The 21,242-nt window shown below is 34.7% G+C and overlaps 4 protein-coding genes and 2 non-coding genes across 7 annotated transcripts; 2 read left to right on the top strand and 4 right to left on the bottom strand.

Annotated features, from left to right (window-relative positions):
* Positions 1 to 13: 13 nt before the first annotated feature.
* On the bottom strand, positions 14 to 3,715 carry LOC111017646 (uncharacterized). Its single transcript, XM_022293464.2, has 2 exons — positions 2,601 to 3,715; positions 14 to 475 (listed from the first exon to the last, which is right to left on the bottom strand). Exons 1-2 carry the CDS (start codon positions 3,429 to 3,431, stop codon positions 389 to 391), a joined length of 918 nt encoding a protein of 305 aa, XP_022149156.2. The 5' UTR covers positions 3,432 to 3,715; the 3' UTR covers positions 14 to 388.
* Positions 3,716 to 4,905: 1,190 nt separating this feature from the next.
* On the bottom strand, positions 4,906 to 9,003 carry LOC111017721 (protein-protein interaction regulator family protein). The gene is made up of 10 exons (XM_022293565.2): positions 8,810 to 9,003; positions 8,605 to 8,712; positions 8,297 to 8,362; positions 7,858 to 8,034; positions 7,631 to 7,744; positions 6,870 to 6,941; positions 6,704 to 6,787; positions 6,501 to 6,601; positions 6,067 to 6,151; positions 4,906 to 5,629 (listed from the first exon to the last, which is right to left on the bottom strand). The coding sequence occupies exons 1-10, from the start codon at positions 8,891 to 8,893 to the stop codon at positions 5,237 to 5,239; spliced, it is 1,284 nt and encodes a 427-aa protein (XP_022149257.1). The 5' UTR covers positions 8,894 to 9,003; the 3' UTR covers positions 4,906 to 5,236.
* A 1,616-nt stretch (positions 9,004 to 10,619) lies between these two features.
* On the top strand, positions 10,620 to 13,928 carry LOC111017731 (peptide methionine sulfoxide reductase (Protein of unknown function DUF829, transmembrane 53)). Its single transcript, XM_022293576.2, has 7 exons — positions 10,620 to 11,039; positions 11,292 to 11,349; positions 11,514 to 11,594; positions 11,715 to 11,750; positions 11,870 to 12,109; positions 12,197 to 12,338; positions 12,947 to 13,928. The coding sequence occupies exons 1-7, from the start codon at positions 10,852 to 10,854 to the stop codon at positions 13,429 to 13,431; spliced, it is 1,230 nt and encodes a 409-aa protein (XP_022149268.1). The 5' UTR covers positions 10,620 to 10,851; the 3' UTR covers positions 13,432 to 13,928.
* Positions 13,929 to 16,900: 2,972 nt separating this feature from the next.
* Positions 16,901 to 20,777, top strand: LOC111017653 (B3 domain-containing protein Os01g0234100). Of its 2 annotated transcripts, none has more exons than XM_022293470.2 (7): positions 16,901 to 17,097; positions 17,186 to 17,275; positions 18,316 to 18,347; positions 18,442 to 18,604; positions 18,697 to 18,903; positions 19,579 to 19,666; positions 19,763 to 20,777. In XM_022293470.2, the coding sequence occupies exons 1-7, from the start codon at positions 16,972 to 16,974 to the stop codon at positions 20,566 to 20,568; spliced, it is 1,512 nt and encodes a 503-aa protein (XP_022149162.1). In that variant the 5' UTR covers positions 16,901 to 16,971; the 3' UTR covers positions 20,569 to 20,777. The 2 variants fall into 2 exon arrangements, with proteins under 2 accessions (XP_022149162.1, XP_087973312.1); XM_088117186.1 differs by having other exon boundaries at positions 17,047 to 17,097; positions 18,323 to 18,347.
* A 29-nt stretch (positions 20,778 to 20,806) lies between these two features.
* TRNAT-UGU (transfer RNA threonine (anticodon UGU)) lies at positions 20,807 to 20,878 on the bottom strand. The gene has a single exon. It is a non-coding gene; the product is annotated as a tRNA-Thr (tRNA).
* Positions 20,879 to 21,082: 204 nt separating this feature from the next.
* Positions 21,083 to 21,154, bottom strand: TRNAT-UGU (transfer RNA threonine (anticodon UGU)). The gene has a single exon. It is a non-coding gene; the product is annotated as a tRNA-Thr (tRNA).
* Positions 21,155 to 21,242: the final 88 nt, after the last annotated feature.

The raw sequence follows: 21,242 nt of genomic DNA, 5'->3' as shown, positions 1-21,242 counted from the left end.
TCAAAATCAACCATTATCAAGAATCAACTAAACATTGAATTGATCAACAAAAAAGCACAAGTGAATGAGAGGATGAAACTCATTACAAACTTCCCAAAATATAAAAGAATAAACTTTTCTGATTCTCTCATTCTTTTTGTTTATGATATTGGGAATCAGAAAAGCATTGCTTTTGAGTGACTCCTTCCATGTGATGAGATTCAGAAGGATTGCTTGCTACTTTTACTCACTGTTCTTTTTTTTTTTTTTCATTTTGTGTACATTTTTCTTTTTCCCTCTCATCATTCCGTCTCTGTTGAGTATAAAATAGCAGAGAGTGAAGAAGAAAGAGAATGGTGTAGAAGAAGAAACTGGTCAGAACACTCAGAAGAGAAGTGGGGGCAAAGAATCATAGACTCAACCCATCAAATCCACATTGCTTGGAAGTCAATGACTGATTCCTTGGACTTATCACTATAGAGCAATCCACTGACACCTGTCACCAATTTCAATTTCTTCTTCATATTTTGATTTTGATTACACACCCATAAACAAGAGCTCCTATTTAATTTCTTATTAGCCTAGAATCATACAGCTATCTTTAACACAATTAAAGTAGAACGAATAAGAAGGTAAGAAAAAGTCTCCTATTTACCAAAATGAGGATAGTTCAACGGAATTAACACTAAATTTTCATGTCTTATTTTCATGTCTTTTTCTTGATATCTGTGAATGTCCGAGCCACTAACCCTACAACATCATTCCTAAAATAGGTAGTCATTGTGGGTTTTAAACTCATTCCCTCTTAATTAATCATAGCCTCTTTGGACAGGACACATGAGGGTTAATTTTCATGTATTTTCAAGTTATTATTATATGCATTTATGAAGGCCCCATTGGTTTACATGGAGCAATAATTTTTCATAGTTACTAACATTGGAAAAACTACTCAAATAAGTTTCAATAATTAGAGTACTTTAACCCATTTTTTCAATAGTTACTTGATAAGATCCAACCAATTATTCATCCGTGTGAAATGATTCGGATATCCAACTTGATTATCTTAATCCTTATTTTTTTTTTACTAGCAAAGATAAATCGTCCCCTTCATTCTAATTACATAAACCAACAATAATACCTTATCTAAATTTTTATTCTCCCAGTGTCATATTACCTTCTCCCAGCTAACTCCTAAATCTAATCCTACCCAACATTCATTTATAATCTATCAAACAAACTACCAGATCATACAATATCATTTAAACTTTAAGAAATGGAGTATTGTGCTTTCATTTAATCAAATCGAGGATTAAAAATAAGCATAATTCAAAGTCGAAATCAAAATATTTTATAGCTTAAGGACTCGACTAATTAAAAACAATGTCACATATTAATTATATGTTACCCAGATGAATAGGGAAGGATAAGAATAAGGGTAAAGTAGGTAAAATAAATTACAAATGTGAAAGGGTTGAAAAAAAAAAGTAGTTTGGCTCAGTCGGTGTGGCCCACCAATTTGGCGCCTCCCTGAATGGCCGCTTAAAAGTAAAGCAATTAATCGGCACCGTTTCCTTGAACAACGGTTTCCCGATTTTTCTCACTTGACTTTGGACGACTTTTTTTCTTTTTGACTATTTATTAACTTTTTATATGTAATTTCAGTTTAATAATTATTATTAAATATAAATTAATTAATATGATTATTTGAGGATTATTTGGATGTATTTTCTTAATATTATTCGACCCATTACTTGAAAACATTTTCCTATTGTTTTACCTAGTTGAGCATGCTACATTTTAATTTAACCGTTTATTTGGATTAACTTAAAACATGTCTAAATTAGTTTTAAATTCTAATTATTAAATTTTGTGATTATTCTTAAATTTTTAAATGTTACATTTTAATTCACACCATAAATGTTTGACACACATGTTTATTATAAAAAAGCAAATCTCGAAGGTTATGGAACAATAATTATAAACACTAAAACATTTCCTTGACCAAAACTTTTAGAACTAAAAGAGAACGTAAACTCGTCAAAGCGAATATAACTCGACGATAATTGACATATATTTCCAATTAAGAGGTTGTGAATTCGAATCCACAACGAAACTTGTCCGAGAAAAAAAAAACCTAAACTAATAATATACACAATGTTTTAAAATAAAATATAATTTTATCTTTTTAATAGTCAAAATTTTTAACTATGGTTAGTAACAAAGATTAATAATAACCAGTTAGCACTTTTTCAACATTTTCTTCAGTGTGGGGTCAAAAGAAACAGTACCCCATATTATTAGTGCAACATTCTTACACAAGATTTTATTTTCTTTTTATTTTGTCCCCAAATATTTTCCTTTTATCACAAAGAATCTAAAACCAATCACTCAGCAAACTTCTCAATTATATACCAGCATAATAAATTGCTTCAAAATATCCAAACAAAACTATTATAATCTAATTATCTTTTCCTTTTCCTTTTCCTTTTAGATTTACAGTAATTAACCAATTAGTATCGCTCATTCATGATTCAATTTCATTAGCTCAAAAAATACTTCAAGAAAAGTTGAAAATGACTAAAATAAAATAAGACAAAAATGGGGAAGAAAAAGAAACGGACCTGAACGCCGGGAGAATCAATTTCCAAGACGCGGATCTTCGCGCCAACCTCGCCCAAAACCCTAAGTTCCACGCGATCGTTCAGCGATGCGTCTCTGATCAAATCGGCGGCGTCGGCCTGCAGAAGATTCACCCGATCGACGGCGATTGTCGCCTCCACCTCTCTCTCGCTGTGCGCCTCTTGGTAAAATCCAGGCACTATTGCTCTGCCTAACGGAATCCCGCGGTACATCACTGTGAATTTCGATTGGCCGTATTTGATTCCGACTTTGTTCGGATTCACGGCGGTGAACAGCAATCGGATGTTGAGTGACAGCGATGCGGAGGTCTCCGTCGCCGCCGTCGTTGTGGCGGTGTCGGCGGAGGATAGGGAGAAGAGATTCGGAGCGGTTATCCCCATGTATTGTACGCCGACTCGCTGGAGATCGAATTGGGGCTTTTTAGGCTTGACGGCGAGGACGACGACGAGGACGATCGCGAGAACGAGGAGAGCGATGAAGGAGAAGAGGAGGCAGAGGCAGCAGCAGCAGCCTCGGAAGGAAGCCGACGAGGAGGAGGAGGATGCCGTGTCGTAACCAAAATGTTGGCGGCGAGAGGCCGGCGGCGACTGATAGCGGTCATTCTGACGGCCGGAATTCGGCCTTGACGGTGGCAATGGAGGAGAACGGTGAGTAGTGTTGTGAACATTTAATGGAGCTCTGGAAGGCGGCGGCGGAAGAGGGCGGTGATTGTTCGGTCCTCCGTTCAGAGGAGCTCTTGACGGCGGCGGTGGAAGAGGACGACGCGTGTTGCCGGCGTTCACCTTAGGTATTGACGTCATCTGCTCCTCCATACTCTGCCGGCCGGTCTGTTCTCCGGTGAGTTCTACGCTTTTGTAGAGAGAGAGAGAGAGAGAGAGAGGGGATTGCAGACACAGTGACGGTGCTTGCTTTGGCTACTTTGCTTAATACTGAAATAAAGGAAAACCCACAATGTGTTGAAAGAAAAAGTTTCTGACTCTATTTTCTTTTTTTCTTTTTTTTTTCTTTTTATTTTGGATATTGTTCATAATTACATGAAAGAAGATAGTTTTTGCAATTGAAATTTTAGCTCGGTTACAAATTTTCATTTTGTGTTGTTGCTCTTCAGAGTTAAATGAGATTCTTTTTAGTACAACATATAGTGTGCAGATTCAATTCGATTTTTTTTTTTTTTTGCATGTGTGTATATATGTAGTTTTTCTTTTTTTTTTTTGCAATTTTTTAAATTTAAATTGTTATTTTAATAATTTCTCAATATTAAGTAAATAGCAATCATGGAAAAGCATATCTAATTAAGATTAAAACCACTTTTGAAACATCAAAATCAAAACACCAATACATCATATTATTAAACCCTCTTTACCAAAATACATTATTTCCACGAGTAGCGTCCTTTATACTAACACTTTTTTGACAACCCTACGTGTTGTACTATATTAAAACAATTTTTCAAAGAAAATAATAATACTAAAATATTTGCTCCAAAAACATCTTAAAATTATAAAGATATTTCGCTGGTAAAAAAGTGATTTCTTTCTAGAGGTGCGCATGTTTATCTTTGATTCAATTTACCCCAAAATCAAGAACCGAACCAGACTGCTCAGCTTCTCATATGAGCCAACCATCAATCAAATAACTTTAATGAAAATAGGTTTTAATTATGTTAGAAACACTTCTTATTTATCTTTTAAATACTTTCAGCTCTGTTAAGTCACTCTACTTTCAACACGTGGACCATTTTGGTCCGTAGATATATTCTTTTTTTGGTTCTATACTTTAAATAAATAATTATTTTAGTGCTTTAATTTTTATTTTTATCTCATTTATTTTGCATTTTGAAATGTGACCATAAATTTAAATTAAAATTTTTTTTATTGCATATAAAATTTTGTAAATAGAGATAAATGATTGTGTACTCTAGTTGGCTAAACATATTTCCTATTTTCTTTATAGGAAAAAGAAAATCAAGAATCCAAAGAGCATCAACTACTTAACCTCTGATACTAGTGAATCCATAATCAATAAATAATGCGTTTTAATTAATCTATACTTTGTCAACTATTGATTGAGCATTTTACTAACATGTTAATTTTTGTAACATTTTACTAAAGTCTTTAAAAAACCAACCATTTAAAATTATCCCTAACAAAATGCCAACAGATAATGGAATAAATTAATTACAGAATCGTTATCCAAGATCTTTAGTTAATCTTAAATTATGGTCAATCAAAAGTTTATAATGGCCAACTGCAATTAAACTATAGCCTAGTCTTTAATCAATGCATGTAAAAAGGAAAGGGCAAAAATAATATTCTATAGGAAGAAAAATGGCAACATAAGTTCTGATTTCATGACTTGAAAGTCCAAACAAGTTGAGGCTTTGCAAGTCATGCTTGAGACAATCCTGGTGATATGACAAGAGCATCCTACAAATTCTATGAAGGCTGTGAAAAAAGTGTAGAGAGAGAGAGAGAGAGTGTGTGGAGCCCATTGTACCCAACTAACAAACACAAACAATATTTCAAATAGCAAGAAGACTAAAACTAGTAAGACAAATCAGAACAGGTACAACCACAAACACAGGACTACTTCATGAAATCAAATTAAGTACTTACTTCTACTGCACAGTATTATCAGCATTTGGGCTCGCGCCGCCATCAGCTTCGGGTTTCGCTGCTTCCTCGCCTCTGCGTCCATTATCTTCGACACCAAGTACGTCGTCTATCATGTCGTCTTCTCCAGCGTTAATATCTTCCACATCGTCCTCGTCCTCATTGTTGCTACCACCTGGGATGTTCCTTTTCTTGGGACCATGCTCAAGTCTATGGGTGTCCAATTCTTTGTCCATGGTTTCCTGCAAATTTGATACATCATTATTTCCTTTTCTTGCTCTCCTTGCATTCTGCCACCTCTCCAAGTCTTTCTCGACATTTGCAATATACTGTTCTCCAATCTGTTTCTGATATTCGGATAACTCCTCCCTTCTGGAGGCTTTCCATTCCGCAAAAGCCTGAAATGCATATTTGTATAAGATAAGAGGATGCACAAATATATATATATATACATTTTTTTAATGACCCGAACCGATAGCTTTTTAGCTTTTACCCCTGTAACTGGGGGCACCCCAACCATCCCGAGGCCCAAACTCGAGAGACATCAAGGATCTCGCCTGAAGATTTGAACACAATACCTTAGTAGATGATACCACAGGGCCCCATGTCTCCTTGTCAATAGGCTAACCTCTCATTTTATTTTGATTACACATTGATAACATAATAAGATGCACAAATATTATGTTATCAATATGTAATCAAAATATCCCGTTCATATTTCAGTGCCACTAGCATTCAATTCTCATAGGCTAAGGCAGATGCTTTTCAGAAGGCTTCTCTTTGTAAAATCACATTTTCAAGAAAAAAATTAATTAAATTCAAACTAGGCACTAACCTCCTCTTTTCGCTGCTCAACCAAGGTTGCATCCTCGTCCAATGGTTTATTTGGCAAGTAATGAATTGAAGGTTCAGTCTTTGTCCTGGAAAATACAAAATTCATGAAATGTTTCCCTTAAAATAAAAAGGAGAATTCTATTATAAAGAAAAAATAACCTTACAATGCAATTTTAAGTTCCAGCAGAACAAGAAACATCTATTGGAGTTAGTATTCTTTTGTATCTTTTTAATCAAAAACCATGAATTTAGTTCAGCACTATTCATGAACGGAAACTTATCTTTGTCTCAATAAAATGTGAATATGGACACTTTTGGACCAAAATTAAAAATAACCTGCATTCATAAAATAAGAAAGTGAAATCAATGGTATAGCTATGTAATCTCAGTAGTGAAAAGAGCCTGTGCTTTCATGAAAATTTAACAAAACCAGACCTTATAAAATTGCTAAGTTTCTTATGGTGCTCGCTCCATCGAAGAAAAAGTAATTCCAACTTCTTCTCTTCTGCCTTGGCAGCCACGCGAGCTCTGAGCATCTAAGAAGTGGGAGATTGAAGTGGTTAAAAAACAATAATCTTATATACATTCAAACCTCATATAGACATTTATTTAATTTAGTCGTCCAACAAATTACAGACCAGATCTCTTTTCCGTTTCTCTGCAATTTGCTCACGCTCTTGTTGCCTCAATCTTTCACTTTCCTCTCGTGCTCTTTGCTCAGCCTTAAAAAAGTTTAGCAAAAGGGCAATCAGCCTCAAACATACAAGGAACTTAGATTTTACAAAAGGACGTCTAAAACCTCACTCTTTGCAAGGAATCAGATCTTTTCATGAAAGCTTCACTTCCTGAAAGTTGCTTATCTTCTTTCCTGAATTTCTGAAGTTTTTATACAAAGAAAATGAATAAGCACCAGAAACTGGTAAATTGGACTTATTAAAACTGCCCCCACAACACACAATGTTATTGATATTAGGTTAATGACAGAGAGTTACGATAGCAGCTCTTCATGAAATTTGAGTAGCATTGTTGTCCTTAATGCTAGAGAACCCACACAAACAACAGGAGAAACACTTGAAAACCTACAACAGTTGATTCATTATAGTTTTATTCCCTATTTATTTTGGCTAGGTAAGGCAACACAATATTTTTAATGTACATGCATCCACTTAGGGATATAATCAACATAAAAATCTCGTGCCAATAATCCCACCAATTTCAACTTCATGCAGAAGATCTACACCTTAATATTTATCTTTCCTCTCCGGTCCTCTACATTTTATGTTCTCCATGCACTGTATTCACTTGCTTATATAGAAATTTCTAGACATCTCTAACTCTCTAAAGTCCAAGTCACCAGATACTACCTTTTTTTGGAATTTCTTTTGCCAATATATGAGTAAATTATACTCTGTAGTGGGACCCAAATTTATAATTAAAAAATTAGAAATACATCAAATATGTACTTTTTCTCCATTTTCCTCTCAAGCGCAAAGATTAGAGAATTGAATCTGGAAAATGATGCTATACAAACGATGAATTCAGCCAATCAATTATTTTACACATACCTCTAATGTTCCCAAAAGCTGACCCAGCATTCTCTTGTTCCTGCTAACTAAGCTAGGATCCTCATTCTTAGGCAGCACCCTTGGAATGTGCTCTGCAGCTGGAACTTCGAAATCCTAATAGAAATTAGAAAACATTACAATGAGATTTCTGGTGCGGGATGCCAAACCAAAGCATACTCTAGCTGATTAAAATATATAATTATACCAAAAAAAAAAAAAAAAATTACCATCCTAGCTGCTCTTTTATTTCCATCCACTCTATTAAATGAACCACTCTGCCGCAAATGATTTTGTTTCCCATCGTTCTGGTAGGCTGTATCACTCACTGAAGTTTCTTCCCGTGATGTATCCTTCATTGCATCCTTCCCATCGGCTTCTTCATTTATCTCCCCATCCTCCTCCATCTATGCTCACGAATTTAAAAATAAAAATTAAAGAGACGTAAAGAGGAAATATTTATCATTCAAGTGTACGACATGGCAGACTTGGTTTGAAGAAAGTTATGAGGCTAAGCCCGTCTTCCATACTCTTAAATTATCTCAGTTTAAATTATGGAGTTAGCAACAAAACCCAAAGAACATCGCAGCGACAACGGAATTAGACTAAAACACAAAAAGAAATAAAGCACAACCCATCCAGAAATCTGAAACAGTTTCAGAGCCTCACCTTAACAACAGCAGATGATAGTCGCCGCTTAGCAGGAGGCTGGTCTTCAGCATCGATCCTTTCCGCCTGAAGCGTAACACTTGAACTATCAGTACAACCGCCATTGATTATAATACAATCAACAACGAAAAGGCATCAGGTTTGCCACCCAAATTGCCAAACGTATGCAATTAAACCAAAGCTCCATGAGGCAAAAACAGCGTTTCCATCTCAACCAACTAGTTCATTTCGACGAAGACAACCCGGAATTCTTTTACTAGAGAAATGGTACGCGAGTAAAACAGATAGAAAAGAAGGGGTCATATTACAGGTCGAAGAAATCCCCGACGAGGTCCATTAGGGACGAAACTTCTCGGCCCAGGTCCCGGAAAGCCCCCTCTCCGGAGTCCGCGAGGATCACGAAGCCGTTCTGTAATCTGAAACAGCATCAATGCATCACTGAATGAACCGAAAAAGGGAAAGAAAATAACGAAAAAGGAATCCGAGACAAAGAGGAAAAAGAAGAAGAAGGACCTCCCGTTGTTGACGTTGAAGCTCATCGATCTCCTTTCGGAGATCCTCCTCCATTTTATCGGCGGCGGCGGCGTTACTTCCCATTGGAAGAATCTCGTATGGAGCTGGGAACAGAGAGGAAGAAGAAAGTGGAGATTTCCAGTGCTCCGCCTCTGGTTCGCCAAAAACCCTTTCAATAGCGAGAGCTGTTTTTTTGGGACAAAAAATCAAAATTACCCAAATTCAATACGGTGCCGTTTCATGCTGAACCTTTCCCATTTTCTCTTTTATTTTATCGCTCTCTTTTTCTGAATTCATTGGGCACAATTGGCCCAAAGCCCAATATGGCCCAAAGGGCCGCATTCTGTCCACAGCCCAAACTAAGTTAATTGACTTTCGAAAGGTCGTTCCGTTTCTAATTCTAATTTATTAAGAAATTGAAGTATTTAACAACTATTTTTATGTTTATTGTTTCTTATTTCTTAAATATTCTTAAAATTGTATAGAAATTTTGAAAACAACGAAAACAAGTTTTTATGTTTGTTGTTCTTATTTCCAATTTATTCCGACCTAAAAAGATTGTGTTTATCATTCTTAAATTCACGGGTGTTGGAAGCTTGCAATTTTATTTTTAGTTAAAAATTAGAAAATAGAAAGAATAAATAGAAATTGCCAACATACCTTTTTTTTTTCTTTTGTTGAACATTTATGGACTTTTAGATGTATCTTGTCCACCCAACTCAATTCGGATTTTTTATTGGAATTATTCATGTTATCAAAATTAAATGTTTGTGAATATATACAAATCCCCTAAAAAAGGTCACTATAATATATTTGAAAAGAACCATAATCGTGTTCAAAATGAGAATTTAAAGACCACATGAAGCGACTTGTTAAAAACTAAAATGGTTATTTACGAGTGCATAATTATTTCATACCTAAACATAGTTTAACATATTCGAATATTATTAACCTCCTCTAAATTTATGGGCTGAAATCCATACCAATATTTGAATTGTAATATTGAAAAACGATAGAATAATGAACTTAATTAGTCAAAACATACCTCTCTGATAACAAATATTGCATATCTGCATAAAAAGAAGCAATAGATCTTAACCGTTGAACTAAGCTGACAATTTGTAGTGGCGAAGATAATTATATGTAACTTTTTATAAGTTTAAATATTTGAAAAAAATGTATAAATAAATTAAATTAAAAAATTTGCAATGAGCAGCAAAAATCTTTTATGTATTTCAAAATATGTCACCTATTTTTAAAATGTTAAAATATAGCAAAAATTAATATATCAAATACGTAGTATATCAAATACTCGTATCAGTAGCATGTTAGATATATATCACATGCACATATATTCATATCAGTAGTATATCAAATATATATCACATACGTATTGAACTATATGAGATACCTATATCAATAATATATAAAATGTATATCACATACACAAATCAGTAGTCATCTATATTATAGATATATAAGACTTCTTTTAAAATTAGACCTCTAATTTTTTTATTTAAAAAAGTGCTATATTTTAAAAAACTAAATGATACTACATTTGTATTGTCGTATTACAATTGTCCCATCGAATTATTCATAAATGAAAGAAAAATTAGGCCCAAGCCCAAGCCCACAAGCATGAAGCGACGCCGTTTTCCTCGAAGCGAGGACAAAAACTTATCCTTAGAAGAAAAGGTTTTAAAAAGGGAAGAGAGCTGAGTGACCATGGGTTAGGATCTCCCGTGGACCCCACTTCTGAAGCGGGCCCCACTCCGACGAAGAAATGAAGAGAGAGAAATAGAGACGAAAATGGTCTCCTCCGCTCCATCTCCATCTCCATTGTCCACCACATTATTGAACAACCATCGATTTCGATTTCGCAGCCCAACAACATCCACCACCGCCACCGTCGCCGTCTTTCAGAAGCTCGTCGTCGACCACGTGCATCTCACACGCTCCACCTCGATTCTCCCAATCCTCCACGGTAATTTCCCCGCAGCTGCTTAATTGCGGTGCGTTCTGGTTGAGGAAGCGCGAGAGAGATGCTGGGCGGCGGCGTCGGCGGTGGAAGCGTTTACTGGGGGACAAGAAATGACGTCAGAAATTGCAGAGGGATTCTGGTTCTCTTCGCTTGGGTTTCCATTCAGCATCGCCACTTGGATAAGTATGTCGACCTCTACGCCTCGCTTGGCTGGAATTCCCTTGTTTGCTACGCCGATTTTCTCAATATGTGAGTTTTCTTCTTTCTCTTCGCCTAATTGGGTCTCACTTATCTTAGTTTAATCCTCTTGGAGGCGAAGAAGTCCAAATTTTGGGTTAATTCCGGGGGTGGGGTTGCGAAATCTACCTGTCTGGTTCTTCAATTCTGCTCAACAGATAGAGGGTTTCTCTCTTTCAGTGTCGGATTTTTATTTCTCTTTTGGTTTTTGAATGATTTATATCTAACTCCTTGCCCTGTTCCTTCTTGCCACAATACATTCAGATTTGATCCTGAAAGGGCTACATCACTGGCATTTCTTGTTATTAACGAGCTTGTTGAGGTCAGTGGTGTTGGATGATTTATCAATTCGTTGAGTAAGATTGTTTATACATTGTACTTGTACCCATATGGTGTACTCTGGGTTGAAGTTGAAGTGGCAGATATGAACTTATGTGCGGCGGTGTAGAGAATCACTTATAAGTTCCTTTTGGTATTTCTTTATAGGAGCTAAGACTGAAGCTGCGTCCTATTGTTTTTGTAGCTCTAAGTGGTGCATCAAAGGCTTGTATGTGCAGGGTTTTACAGGTGACTTAGTTCAATTACAGAGAATTCTTCATTTGATGCATTAATTTTCTATTGATATATTGAATTTGTAACGTTATTGCCTCTGTTACCGTCTTAATAAATTTACCACACAAATCACAGATCATTGAGGGAAGATGTGGCAGTCCACTTTATATGGTTAGTTTGTCATTGTTTTATTTTCTTAACATATACTGCCTTGTGTTATTGATTTGAAAGTGAAACCGAATCGAAGTTTAGTGTTGAATCATAATTTCCTCATTTCTTTTTCTGTGTAGACTGAATGTCAAATGATCAGAACTTGCGTTTCTGGGCACATTTATGACTCCAGTCCTGTAGAGCTTATAACTGACTTGGGTGCTCGATTTGCCATACATCCAATGATTCTTAGAATGCCTGGATCATCTCAACTTATCTCCTGGCTTGCGAAAGGCGTCTCCTCTGGTCTTGATGCTCTATATCTTACTAGATTTGATTCACAGCGTGATGAGTATTGGCGGACCCTGTGCTCCTCTGTTGTAAGCTTCCAAGTTGCTTTTTAGTTTTTACCTTCCTGAACTTGGTTTTCATATTCACAAGATAATGAGTTTTCTTGGTTTTATTAGAACTTTGGTGCTCCATTTCTCATTATGTGCTCTGAAAAGGATGACCTTGCTCCATATGAAATTATTTGTAATTTCACCAAGAGTATCCAAGAACTAGGGGCTGATGTTCAGCTGGTAAAATTCAATGGCTCCCCGCACTTAGGTTTGTCTCAAACTGACTCTTCGCTTGGTAATACTTTTACATTGAACAAAGGCATAGTTTCTCAGTTTTCTTGAGAACTATATGTGTTTGAGGATCAATAGCAGGAGATCTGCTATTCACTATGAGAAATTTGTGAAAGTGTAAATTTTACTTGCCTGTTTTCATGATTTTTTTTTCCTTTGTATATTTAGGCAAATATGTTTGATTAGTCCTACTTTTTCCTAATTAGCCTGCAGAAATTTGTAGGTTGATGCTTATTTTCCCTTTCAAATCTGTAGTTCAATGGATAGAGAAGTAATGAAGGAGATATTATAGCATCTTTCTGATTTATGTTGACTACAAAGGTTTCTTTTCTTTTCTTTCCTGTTAATGGGGATGGGGGATGATTGAACTATGTATGCCTATTGAATATTAGGGGGCACCTGTTTTTCATCTTTTTATTACAATTCAAACTTTTTTTATTGATGAGGATTAGTTTCCTATTAGTTAAAACATTAAGGGGCCATTTTCTTAAAAACTTTGGCTATTGATATGATTGTGGCTCAAGTGATGTTTTTAGTGAGGAAAAAGTTATCATCAAACCATATGTGACATCTATTTCATGTCAGGTCATTACAAGAATTATCCAGCCCAGTATAGAGCTGCTGTGACCACATTTCTTGAGAAGGCATCATCAGTTTATTCCCACAAAATTCCACAATTAAAAGGAGAAATAAGAGGCATGGAAAGTGATGAAATGTCTGAACTAATATGCGACCTTCAGAATGCAGCAGTTAATTCAAACCAGAGTTTGAGAAGAGTTGCAGTTGGTCCAAGCGATCACTTCTTCTTGCCGAGCTCAGCCGAGTCCCAAGATGGTCGGGAGCATCCTTCCTCTCCTGATCAGAAAGAACGAACATCTCCGCTTTCGAATCCCCCAGGCATCAGTGCACATAGCGTCCTCGGCCAGTTCCTCTTCGATGTTTGTGTGCCCAAAAATGTCGAAGGTTGGGATATTAAATTTCACGGCTCTCTGAATGGGCAACCACTTGCTTCAGCTCGCAGGCACTCACCATTCCCCGGTACAAAGTTTATCCGTCGCTCTAGACTATGACATAGATTATAGATGATAGTTGAAAAGTATGTAGCTGCGTGAGTTAAGTTTACTATCATCTAACCTCTAGCTTTTGAGGCATTAGTAGCACATCTAATTTAAATGCGAGCCATATAATCCCTCCCTTGTGGGAATTGCAAGATTTGGAGGCTGTACCTTATTAAGAATCTTCAGCGACAAAACAGCTCTGTGTCGTTGTGGCCTCGAGCATCACGCGAGGTCTTGCCTATGCTCTGTTGTCTGATAGGTTGTGGCGAGAAGCTCAGGGATAGGTTAGAGATTTGTGTGTATGGTGATGAGATGACCACAGTCGACACACAGTGGGGAGAGAGTGTTGATGGTGTTGAGGAAGGGATTTTTGTTGATAGGCTTTTAGTGTACAGAAGGAAGTGTAAAAAGAGAAGCTCTACTTATGATGACAGACTCTCACTTGGAAGTTTGAATAATGTAAATACTTGAACTAAACAGACAAGAAAACAGACATGTTTTGTTTTGAAGAGAGATGCTTTCTGCTTGAGCATATTATGCATCTGCCTTTTTTTCTTGCTTATGAGCAGAGAGTGGGATTATCAGGCTTTTCAAGGTCAGGATATTGAATTTAATAACTTTGCATATCAAATTTATATAACCAATATGTGCGTATGTTGTTTTGGTTATTCGAAAATAAATTTGTTAATCTCACCAGTTAAGTGAACTTAAATTTTTTTTTTTTTCGAAAAATACCCACAAACTGATCAAATCAAATTTTGAAAAGATCTGTATTCTTAAATTTGCAAATCCTTGACCAACTTTTCCTCGACCCATTTTAATTGTGAGACATTCAATGCATTTGAGTAGACTAAAACGAAGACATTTTCACATGGGGTAAGCTAAGACACTTGTTGTCTCTCTATTCTCCTTCAACCAACTTTACATCCTATTCATGTATTTACGATTCATGCGGTGATATCAATACTCCTCATTAACGTTCCGTTTGCAAACGAGTGAAAAAAAGAAGAAAAAAAAACAATCTAAGGGTTAAGAGTAACAATTTCCTAAATAATCTAAAAAATATAGTTTAGGTTACAACTAGGCTTAAAGTTCAGTATCTTTCAAGAAAATAGAAACAAATTAATGAAAATAAAAAATTTCAAAGTGTTTTTGTAAATTGTAGGAAGAAAATCAATTGGTGGGACCATCTCAAAAGTGTGATCTCATTTTGACTTCTACAACCTTATAAATGTGATTCCATTCCACTCGTGAATCCTGCAATCTCATTGAATCTATTATCATTCCTTATCTCGTAAGCCCACACATTTATAATAATTTATTTATAATATTTACCATTTCCTTCCTCTCTATTGATGAGGCTTACACATTTATAATAATTTATTTATAATATTTACCATTTCCTTCCTCTCTATTGATGAGATTGATCATAACTCTCCAATTAATTATTTTACACTTTTATTATTATCTTTATTTATACTATTCATAAATTTTCTTCTTCTAAAAATTCATACCATTTGATGTGATTGTATTATAAAATATTACAAATTTATTATTTAGTTTTTACATTTTTTTTATTTTACTTTGTTGTTACTAATTAATATCAATAAAATTTTCAAAATAGACTTGATTAGTATTATTAAATTTTTGGGACAATCAAATTTAGTAAGTGTTCCTATTAAATGATAGTTGTTCTAATAAAAAAATATTTTAGTTGATGTAATTTTATTTTAATTATTTATTATTGGTTAATTTTAAATAAATTGTTATAATAAAAAAATATTTACTATCAATATATCAATAAAATAAATTAAAATTTATTATTACTTTAATTAAAGAAATTAGTATTTTTAATTAGCTATAAATAAAAAAAATTATATACGAATAATTGTTATATACCTTATTCTATTACGATTTAAGACACATTTAGTAAATAATAAGAAATTATTTTTTATTCCTATTTCGTAAATAGCATAAAAGAATAAATTCTCATTCCAATTGATTTTTAATTCGATTCCTTAATATCAATGTTCAAAATTTCGCTCAACACGTCGACGGTCTCGACATCAACATTGAGGGAGAAAATCGTTTTTCCCCCAATGTCATCAACATGTCGAGGAAATGTCGAGAAATTTCGACCAAATGTCGTTTTTTTTTTTTACATTGAATCCCTAAACGATTGAGAAAATCTAGATGTGGCCTTTTAGTGAGTTGAAACTTAGAGCAAGATCTGTTGTTTTTCAAGAAAAAATATAGATCGAAAATTTTGAATCCAAACTTTAAAAAAAGAAGAATTTATGTTCAAATCGTCTCAGTTTTGTGTAAATTCAAAGCTTGTCAAGAGTAAACAGAAAAATAGAAAATAATAGTAAAAAATTATACGACATTGGACGTTTTTTATTTTTCTTTTAAAGAAACTAAAGTTAAATTCTTATCATTTTGGTTAAAAAAGGAAAAAAAAAACAAACGTACCTCAAATTAAATTTAACTATAAAAATCTAATAAAATCTTGAAGAAATAGATTATAAACCATCGATATATAAAAAACTTAATTTAAATTAAATTTAACTAAAAAATCTAACAAAATCTTAGAGTAATTGATTTAAAAGAAAAACAAATTTTGAATAAATCTTAAAACAAACAAATAATTAAAATCAATTTAACTAATTATTATTAAACATTTAAATTTTAAAAAAGTTTAATTCTTATGTAAAAAGGAAAAGGAAAATAAAAATCTAATAAAATATTAAAAATATAGATTATAAACAATCGATTTAAAAAAACTTAGTTCGTAAACTAAATTTAACTAAAAAATCTAACAAAATCTTGAAGTAATTGATTCAAAAGAAAAACAAATTTTAAATTAAATTTAACTCACCAAATCTTAAAACAAAATAATAAAAGAAAATCAATTTATCTAATTATTATTAAATATTTAAAATTTAAATTAAATCTAATTTTTTAAAATTATTTCATACCTTTATATATATCTATATTTCACATATTTTATTCAATTACGTAATTAGATTGGATTAGAAATTATCAATAAAAAAATAACATTAACTTTAATTTACTGACTCAAATAATTTTGATATATGTATACATGATTTTATTTCAAATTTTCATTATAACTATATTTATATAAATATATTATTTATATGGTTAGATATGATGGTTAGAAGTGATAAGTTATAGGTTAATTAAGCTATATTATTTACTAATTTAAAAAATTTTCATCAATAATATCCACTATTTTCGTAATTTTTCCTAAACTATCCATCCACGTATCTATAAAATTGAGATCTCGAAAGGCCGGAACGAGTTAAAATGGTCTCACAATTTGTGGGAAAAATAGTAATAATTAAAGAAAATAAAGTGCCATAAAGCCAAGGCTAGACAAGAGGGTCGTGTCAAATGCTCCCCATATCTTGCAACTATGGACGGTTCAGATGCTCTCAAATTCAAATCCCACATATGAGCTCTCCAATCCCAACCGTCAGATTCGAACAATGTGAAAAAGGACCGATGTAGGTGGCTGTTCGTTGTCTGAAAATGGTGAAAACAAGTGGTGAAAAGAATCAGCTGAAATCAATTACCGTTTCCCCCCACCCACTTCACTCTCCGGCCATGGCCATTGCTCAGAAGAACGCAGAAATTACAGCTCTTTTTTCTCCCAAGGTTCTTCTTCATCTGTTCTCTGTTCTCTCTGCTTTTGCATTGCGTTTGCTGTTTTAATCACTCATTTTATTTGTGTTTCCTCGTGCAGATGAACCAGTGGAGACCAGGGAAGAAGGAGAAGTTGTTCAGGAGAAAAACTTGGGTCTCAAGTACCCAAACGAGTACCAGTTACGATCAAGTGAGTGAGACCCAGTTGCGCTCTGTTTTTGCTTGTTCTGTTCTCTTTTGGGTCGATTTGGTTCTGATTAGAAATGGGTCTGGTTTGTTTCAGATTTTGATTAATGTTCAGTGGGTTGTGAATTTTTTTTCATGTCATTGTCAAGAAATGCTTCTTTCTGTGTCATGTGGGGTTTTATAATTGGTCCCCTGAAGAACCATTTAGAGATGTCTTCGTCATTTTCAATCCCAACAAAATGTGGGACTGTTTTAAGATGGCAACTCTTACTTGCAGACAAATTGGTTGTATCAATACCAGTGAAGCTTTTTGTTTTCTTCTAATAATCAAAATAGGGATAGGCAATGGTACATGCAGTTAAGGAAACTTCTAGTTGAATTTGTTTAAATGAATGAATAAAATTCAAACTAAGAATTTAAGCTCCTGGGGCTTTTGGAGTTAAAGCAGACTTCTGGTTAAAGTTTTGGAATATTGGAGCTGATTTTTGTTTTCTTTGCTGTTAGTTAATGATTACAACCTGATTCAATTTTACTTGAACTGAATTTTTTGTGCTTATTTCATCAAGGTTGCAAACTTGTTACTAGAGTCTAGACTTTGATTTGTAATACTTGGTTCTTTCTCTTTTTTCTTGCCTTTTCATTGTAGCATTTGGCAACCTCGATCTGATATTAATTCTCATCTGAATTTTTATCGACTTGCATCACTGGTCTGCTTTATTTTGTGCCATGAATTCTCCAATTTACTCATTCTATAGCTATGATGCATATGATACATTTTAGACTGCTGATAGATGGTGAGGATTTTGTTAGAATTCTTCTTTGCCGAGTCAAGCGAAAGCTTATACGTTATAAGCATAATTCAATTACGGGCTTTCCATGGCATCTATTCCTTTTGTATTGCTATAAATTTCTGGAGTTGATTTTCCTTTACTCATCACAATATTACTATGTCGGATTTATATCTTTCATTTGATGTATGAATATCTAGCTTTTTCATGTGAGTTAACACTGAATGTGGCAAATGTTTGTAAAATTATTGACCAGGGAGCAGTTGACAGTTTTCTACTTCCTAGAAGGTAAGGGGACACATTGAAATGATATGCTTAGCTCCTTCATTCTTTCCCAAAAAACTCCTATCTTCAACCGTTATCTTATGTTTTTTACTTGTAGTGTAAAATGCAAGAGAACAACTGTTGATAGCGTATACAACGATCTTGAAGCTCAATCTTCTGTTATGGCACAAGCAAAGGAAGTTCAAGCAAAATTATCCCCTAGTTGTCCCAGTCTTATTAAGGTTATGCTCCCGTCACACGTCACCGGAGGATTTTGGCTGGTAAACCCACTTGCTATTCACTTGGATTGGAAATGAGGATTACTGGGGTGAATCATGAACCCTTTGATGGATCTTTTTGTTTGTCGTGGCAGGGTCTTCCAAAAGGATTCTGTGACAGCCATTTACCAAAGCAGGATACCGTATTCGTCTTAGAAGATGAAAGTGGAATAGAATATGAAACAAAATATCTATCCGAAAAAAAGGGGTTGAGTGCTGGATGGCGAGGCTTCTCAATGGCTCACAAATTACTCCAAGGAGATGTTATTGTTTTCCATTTGGTCATGCCTAACAAACTTATGGTAACCGTTACTCTATTTAATAGTCTGTCAAGTAGTAGGATTCAAAGTTGAATGTTAGAGAAACTTTTACTTCCCTTTTTCATCCAATTGTTCTTCAGCTCTATCTACTAATCATTTTTGGAGTAACTAATTGCAAAGATGTTGATCTTGATGTAAAATCATAGTGAGGATGCAAATCGCAACGATGTTTGCATTCTGACTTTGATATAAAAGCTTGATAACATAGTAAACTAGATGGATACAGGGAAATTTTAGGATCAGAATCGGACTGATAGGATCTTAATTATAAGAGAATAACACCGAAATTGTATTACGACATCAAAGAGAAACTATAAGAGTAATAGCCTTCCAAGAGGGCTATCTCTCTTCCGGATTCTAGTATAGGTTGGTTGACTTTCCAAATTATGCACAACTCCTAAACCCATACTCCCTAAATTATAACCGTAAGCAGAAACCAACTTCTAAGTAACTACAAATAATGACACTACTAAGATTTCTAATAATATTCTCACCATTTACCGACTAATACTTGAACACAGATGGTCAGGTGCCGACTCCACGGTCCACACCTGACGCCATTTGCTCAGCTTTCAGGATTCAAGTAATTTAAATACTCAGCTTTCAGGATTCAAGTAATTTAAATATGTAATTGTGATTCGTCCCTTCTATTTTCAGGTCTACATTGTGAGATCCAATGGTGCAGCTGAGGTTGATGGTGCTTTAGGCCTTAAATATGAGGCCTGCAACAAACAATCATCTTTATGTATAGTTTACATGGCTTTTTCGCTATTTACCATTTCTATATTTGTAAGAACGCTCCGCCCATCACCATGCTAATACTTGTCCTTCAACATTGTAGATAGCAAAGAAACAAATATCGCTCATGTTAAGGAGGAACAAACAACCCTCGACATTGTAAATAGCAAAGAGACAAACATTCTTCCCGTTAAGGAGGAAGAAGAAGACGATAGTCCCGCCTCCCTCGCAATGGATATCAATGAAGAACATAGGCAAACGAGTGGCCATGCAGTTTTAGATTCTGAGATGATTTCCGGACAAGAGGAGTCTGAAGATGTCAGCAAGAGTTTTGGTTCTAACCCCATGAATGGAATTCAATTATCAGACTCAACTCTGGATTTCGACAAAGTGAAGAGTTTGAATGATTTCAGCATTTCTGTCAATGGATTGATTATCGACTCCGAGCTCTCCAGTCACATTAGAACCAAATACTACGACCTGTGCTGCAGCCAGAAATCATTTCTTCATGACCATATTCTAGAGGGTCTAAATTACAAACTTGTTTCAGGAATCATATCAGAGACCATCAACATTGCTGATGCCATTAGAGCATGCAAGATCACCACCTCACAAGAACACCTTGCCACTTGGGACAAAACTTTGACCGCCTTCGAGGCCTTAGGAATGAATGTAGGCTTTCTACGCACTCGAATCGACCAACTACTGAATCTCTCTCTAAAGCCAGAGAAGAAAAGAGAAGCAGAGCTGAAGCGAGACTTGATACTAGCAGAAAGAAGCATTCTCATGGCGAAAATCATGGAGGGAAGAGCCACCGTGAAGCGATTGGAAGACGAAATTCATTCTTTAGACACCGATATCGGGAACATGGAGCAATTGTTCCAGGAAGTGGCCAGTGTCCATTGGTGATGATATACAATAGTACCATAGTTTGAGAACTTTCTGCCATTAGTTTTGGGAAGTTTTTTGGAGAAGAACACACTAATGGCTGGAGAGGGCTAATTGTGAATACTGGTTTCTGTAACAGATGAATTCAGTGTTTAAATATCATTTCTTCTTGTAGTTTTGTTCTCCCTCTCTTGGAGGAGTGGTAAAATAAAGTGTATAAAATAAATTTATTTGGTGGATCTGGAAAAAAAAAAAGATTTGCCCCTATGCAGGATTGAACTACAGACCTTCAGTTTACAAGACTGACGCTCTACCACTGAGCTATAGGGGCAAATTCATTCTTTTTCAGAGAAATTTATAATTTGATTGGCCCTAAGATAATTTATTTTCTTTTATATTGTATGTATAATTTAGTTAACACAATATTTCATAACTAAAAAAACCAGACCCTTTTCAAAAAATGGAAAAAAAAAAGTTACACCCCAAAATTAGAATGATTTTATGAAAATTTAGCCCTGTAATAAAAGGAAAAAATTGCCCCCATGCAGGATCGAACTACAGACCTTCAGTTTACAAGACTGACGCTCTACCACTGAGCTATAGGGGCCAAGTTGTTGATTGTAAAAATAAATAAAATATAAATCTATTATTTTTATTTTTATTATACAATCCACACAGGAATAATTTCACAAATT

The sequence above is a fragment of the Momordica charantia genome, assembly GCF_013281855.1.
Source record: "Momordica charantia cultivar OHB3-1 chromosome 10 unlocalized genomic scaffold, Mcharantia_2.0 BLBB01000010.1, whole genome shotgun sequence".
Classification (NCBI taxonomy): domain Eukaryota; kingdom Viridiplantae; phylum Streptophyta; class Magnoliopsida; order Cucurbitales; family Cucurbitaceae; genus Momordica; species Momordica charantia.
Note: the sequence above shows the minus strand (reverse complement) of the source record. Positions and strands in the feature narration are given on the sequence as shown.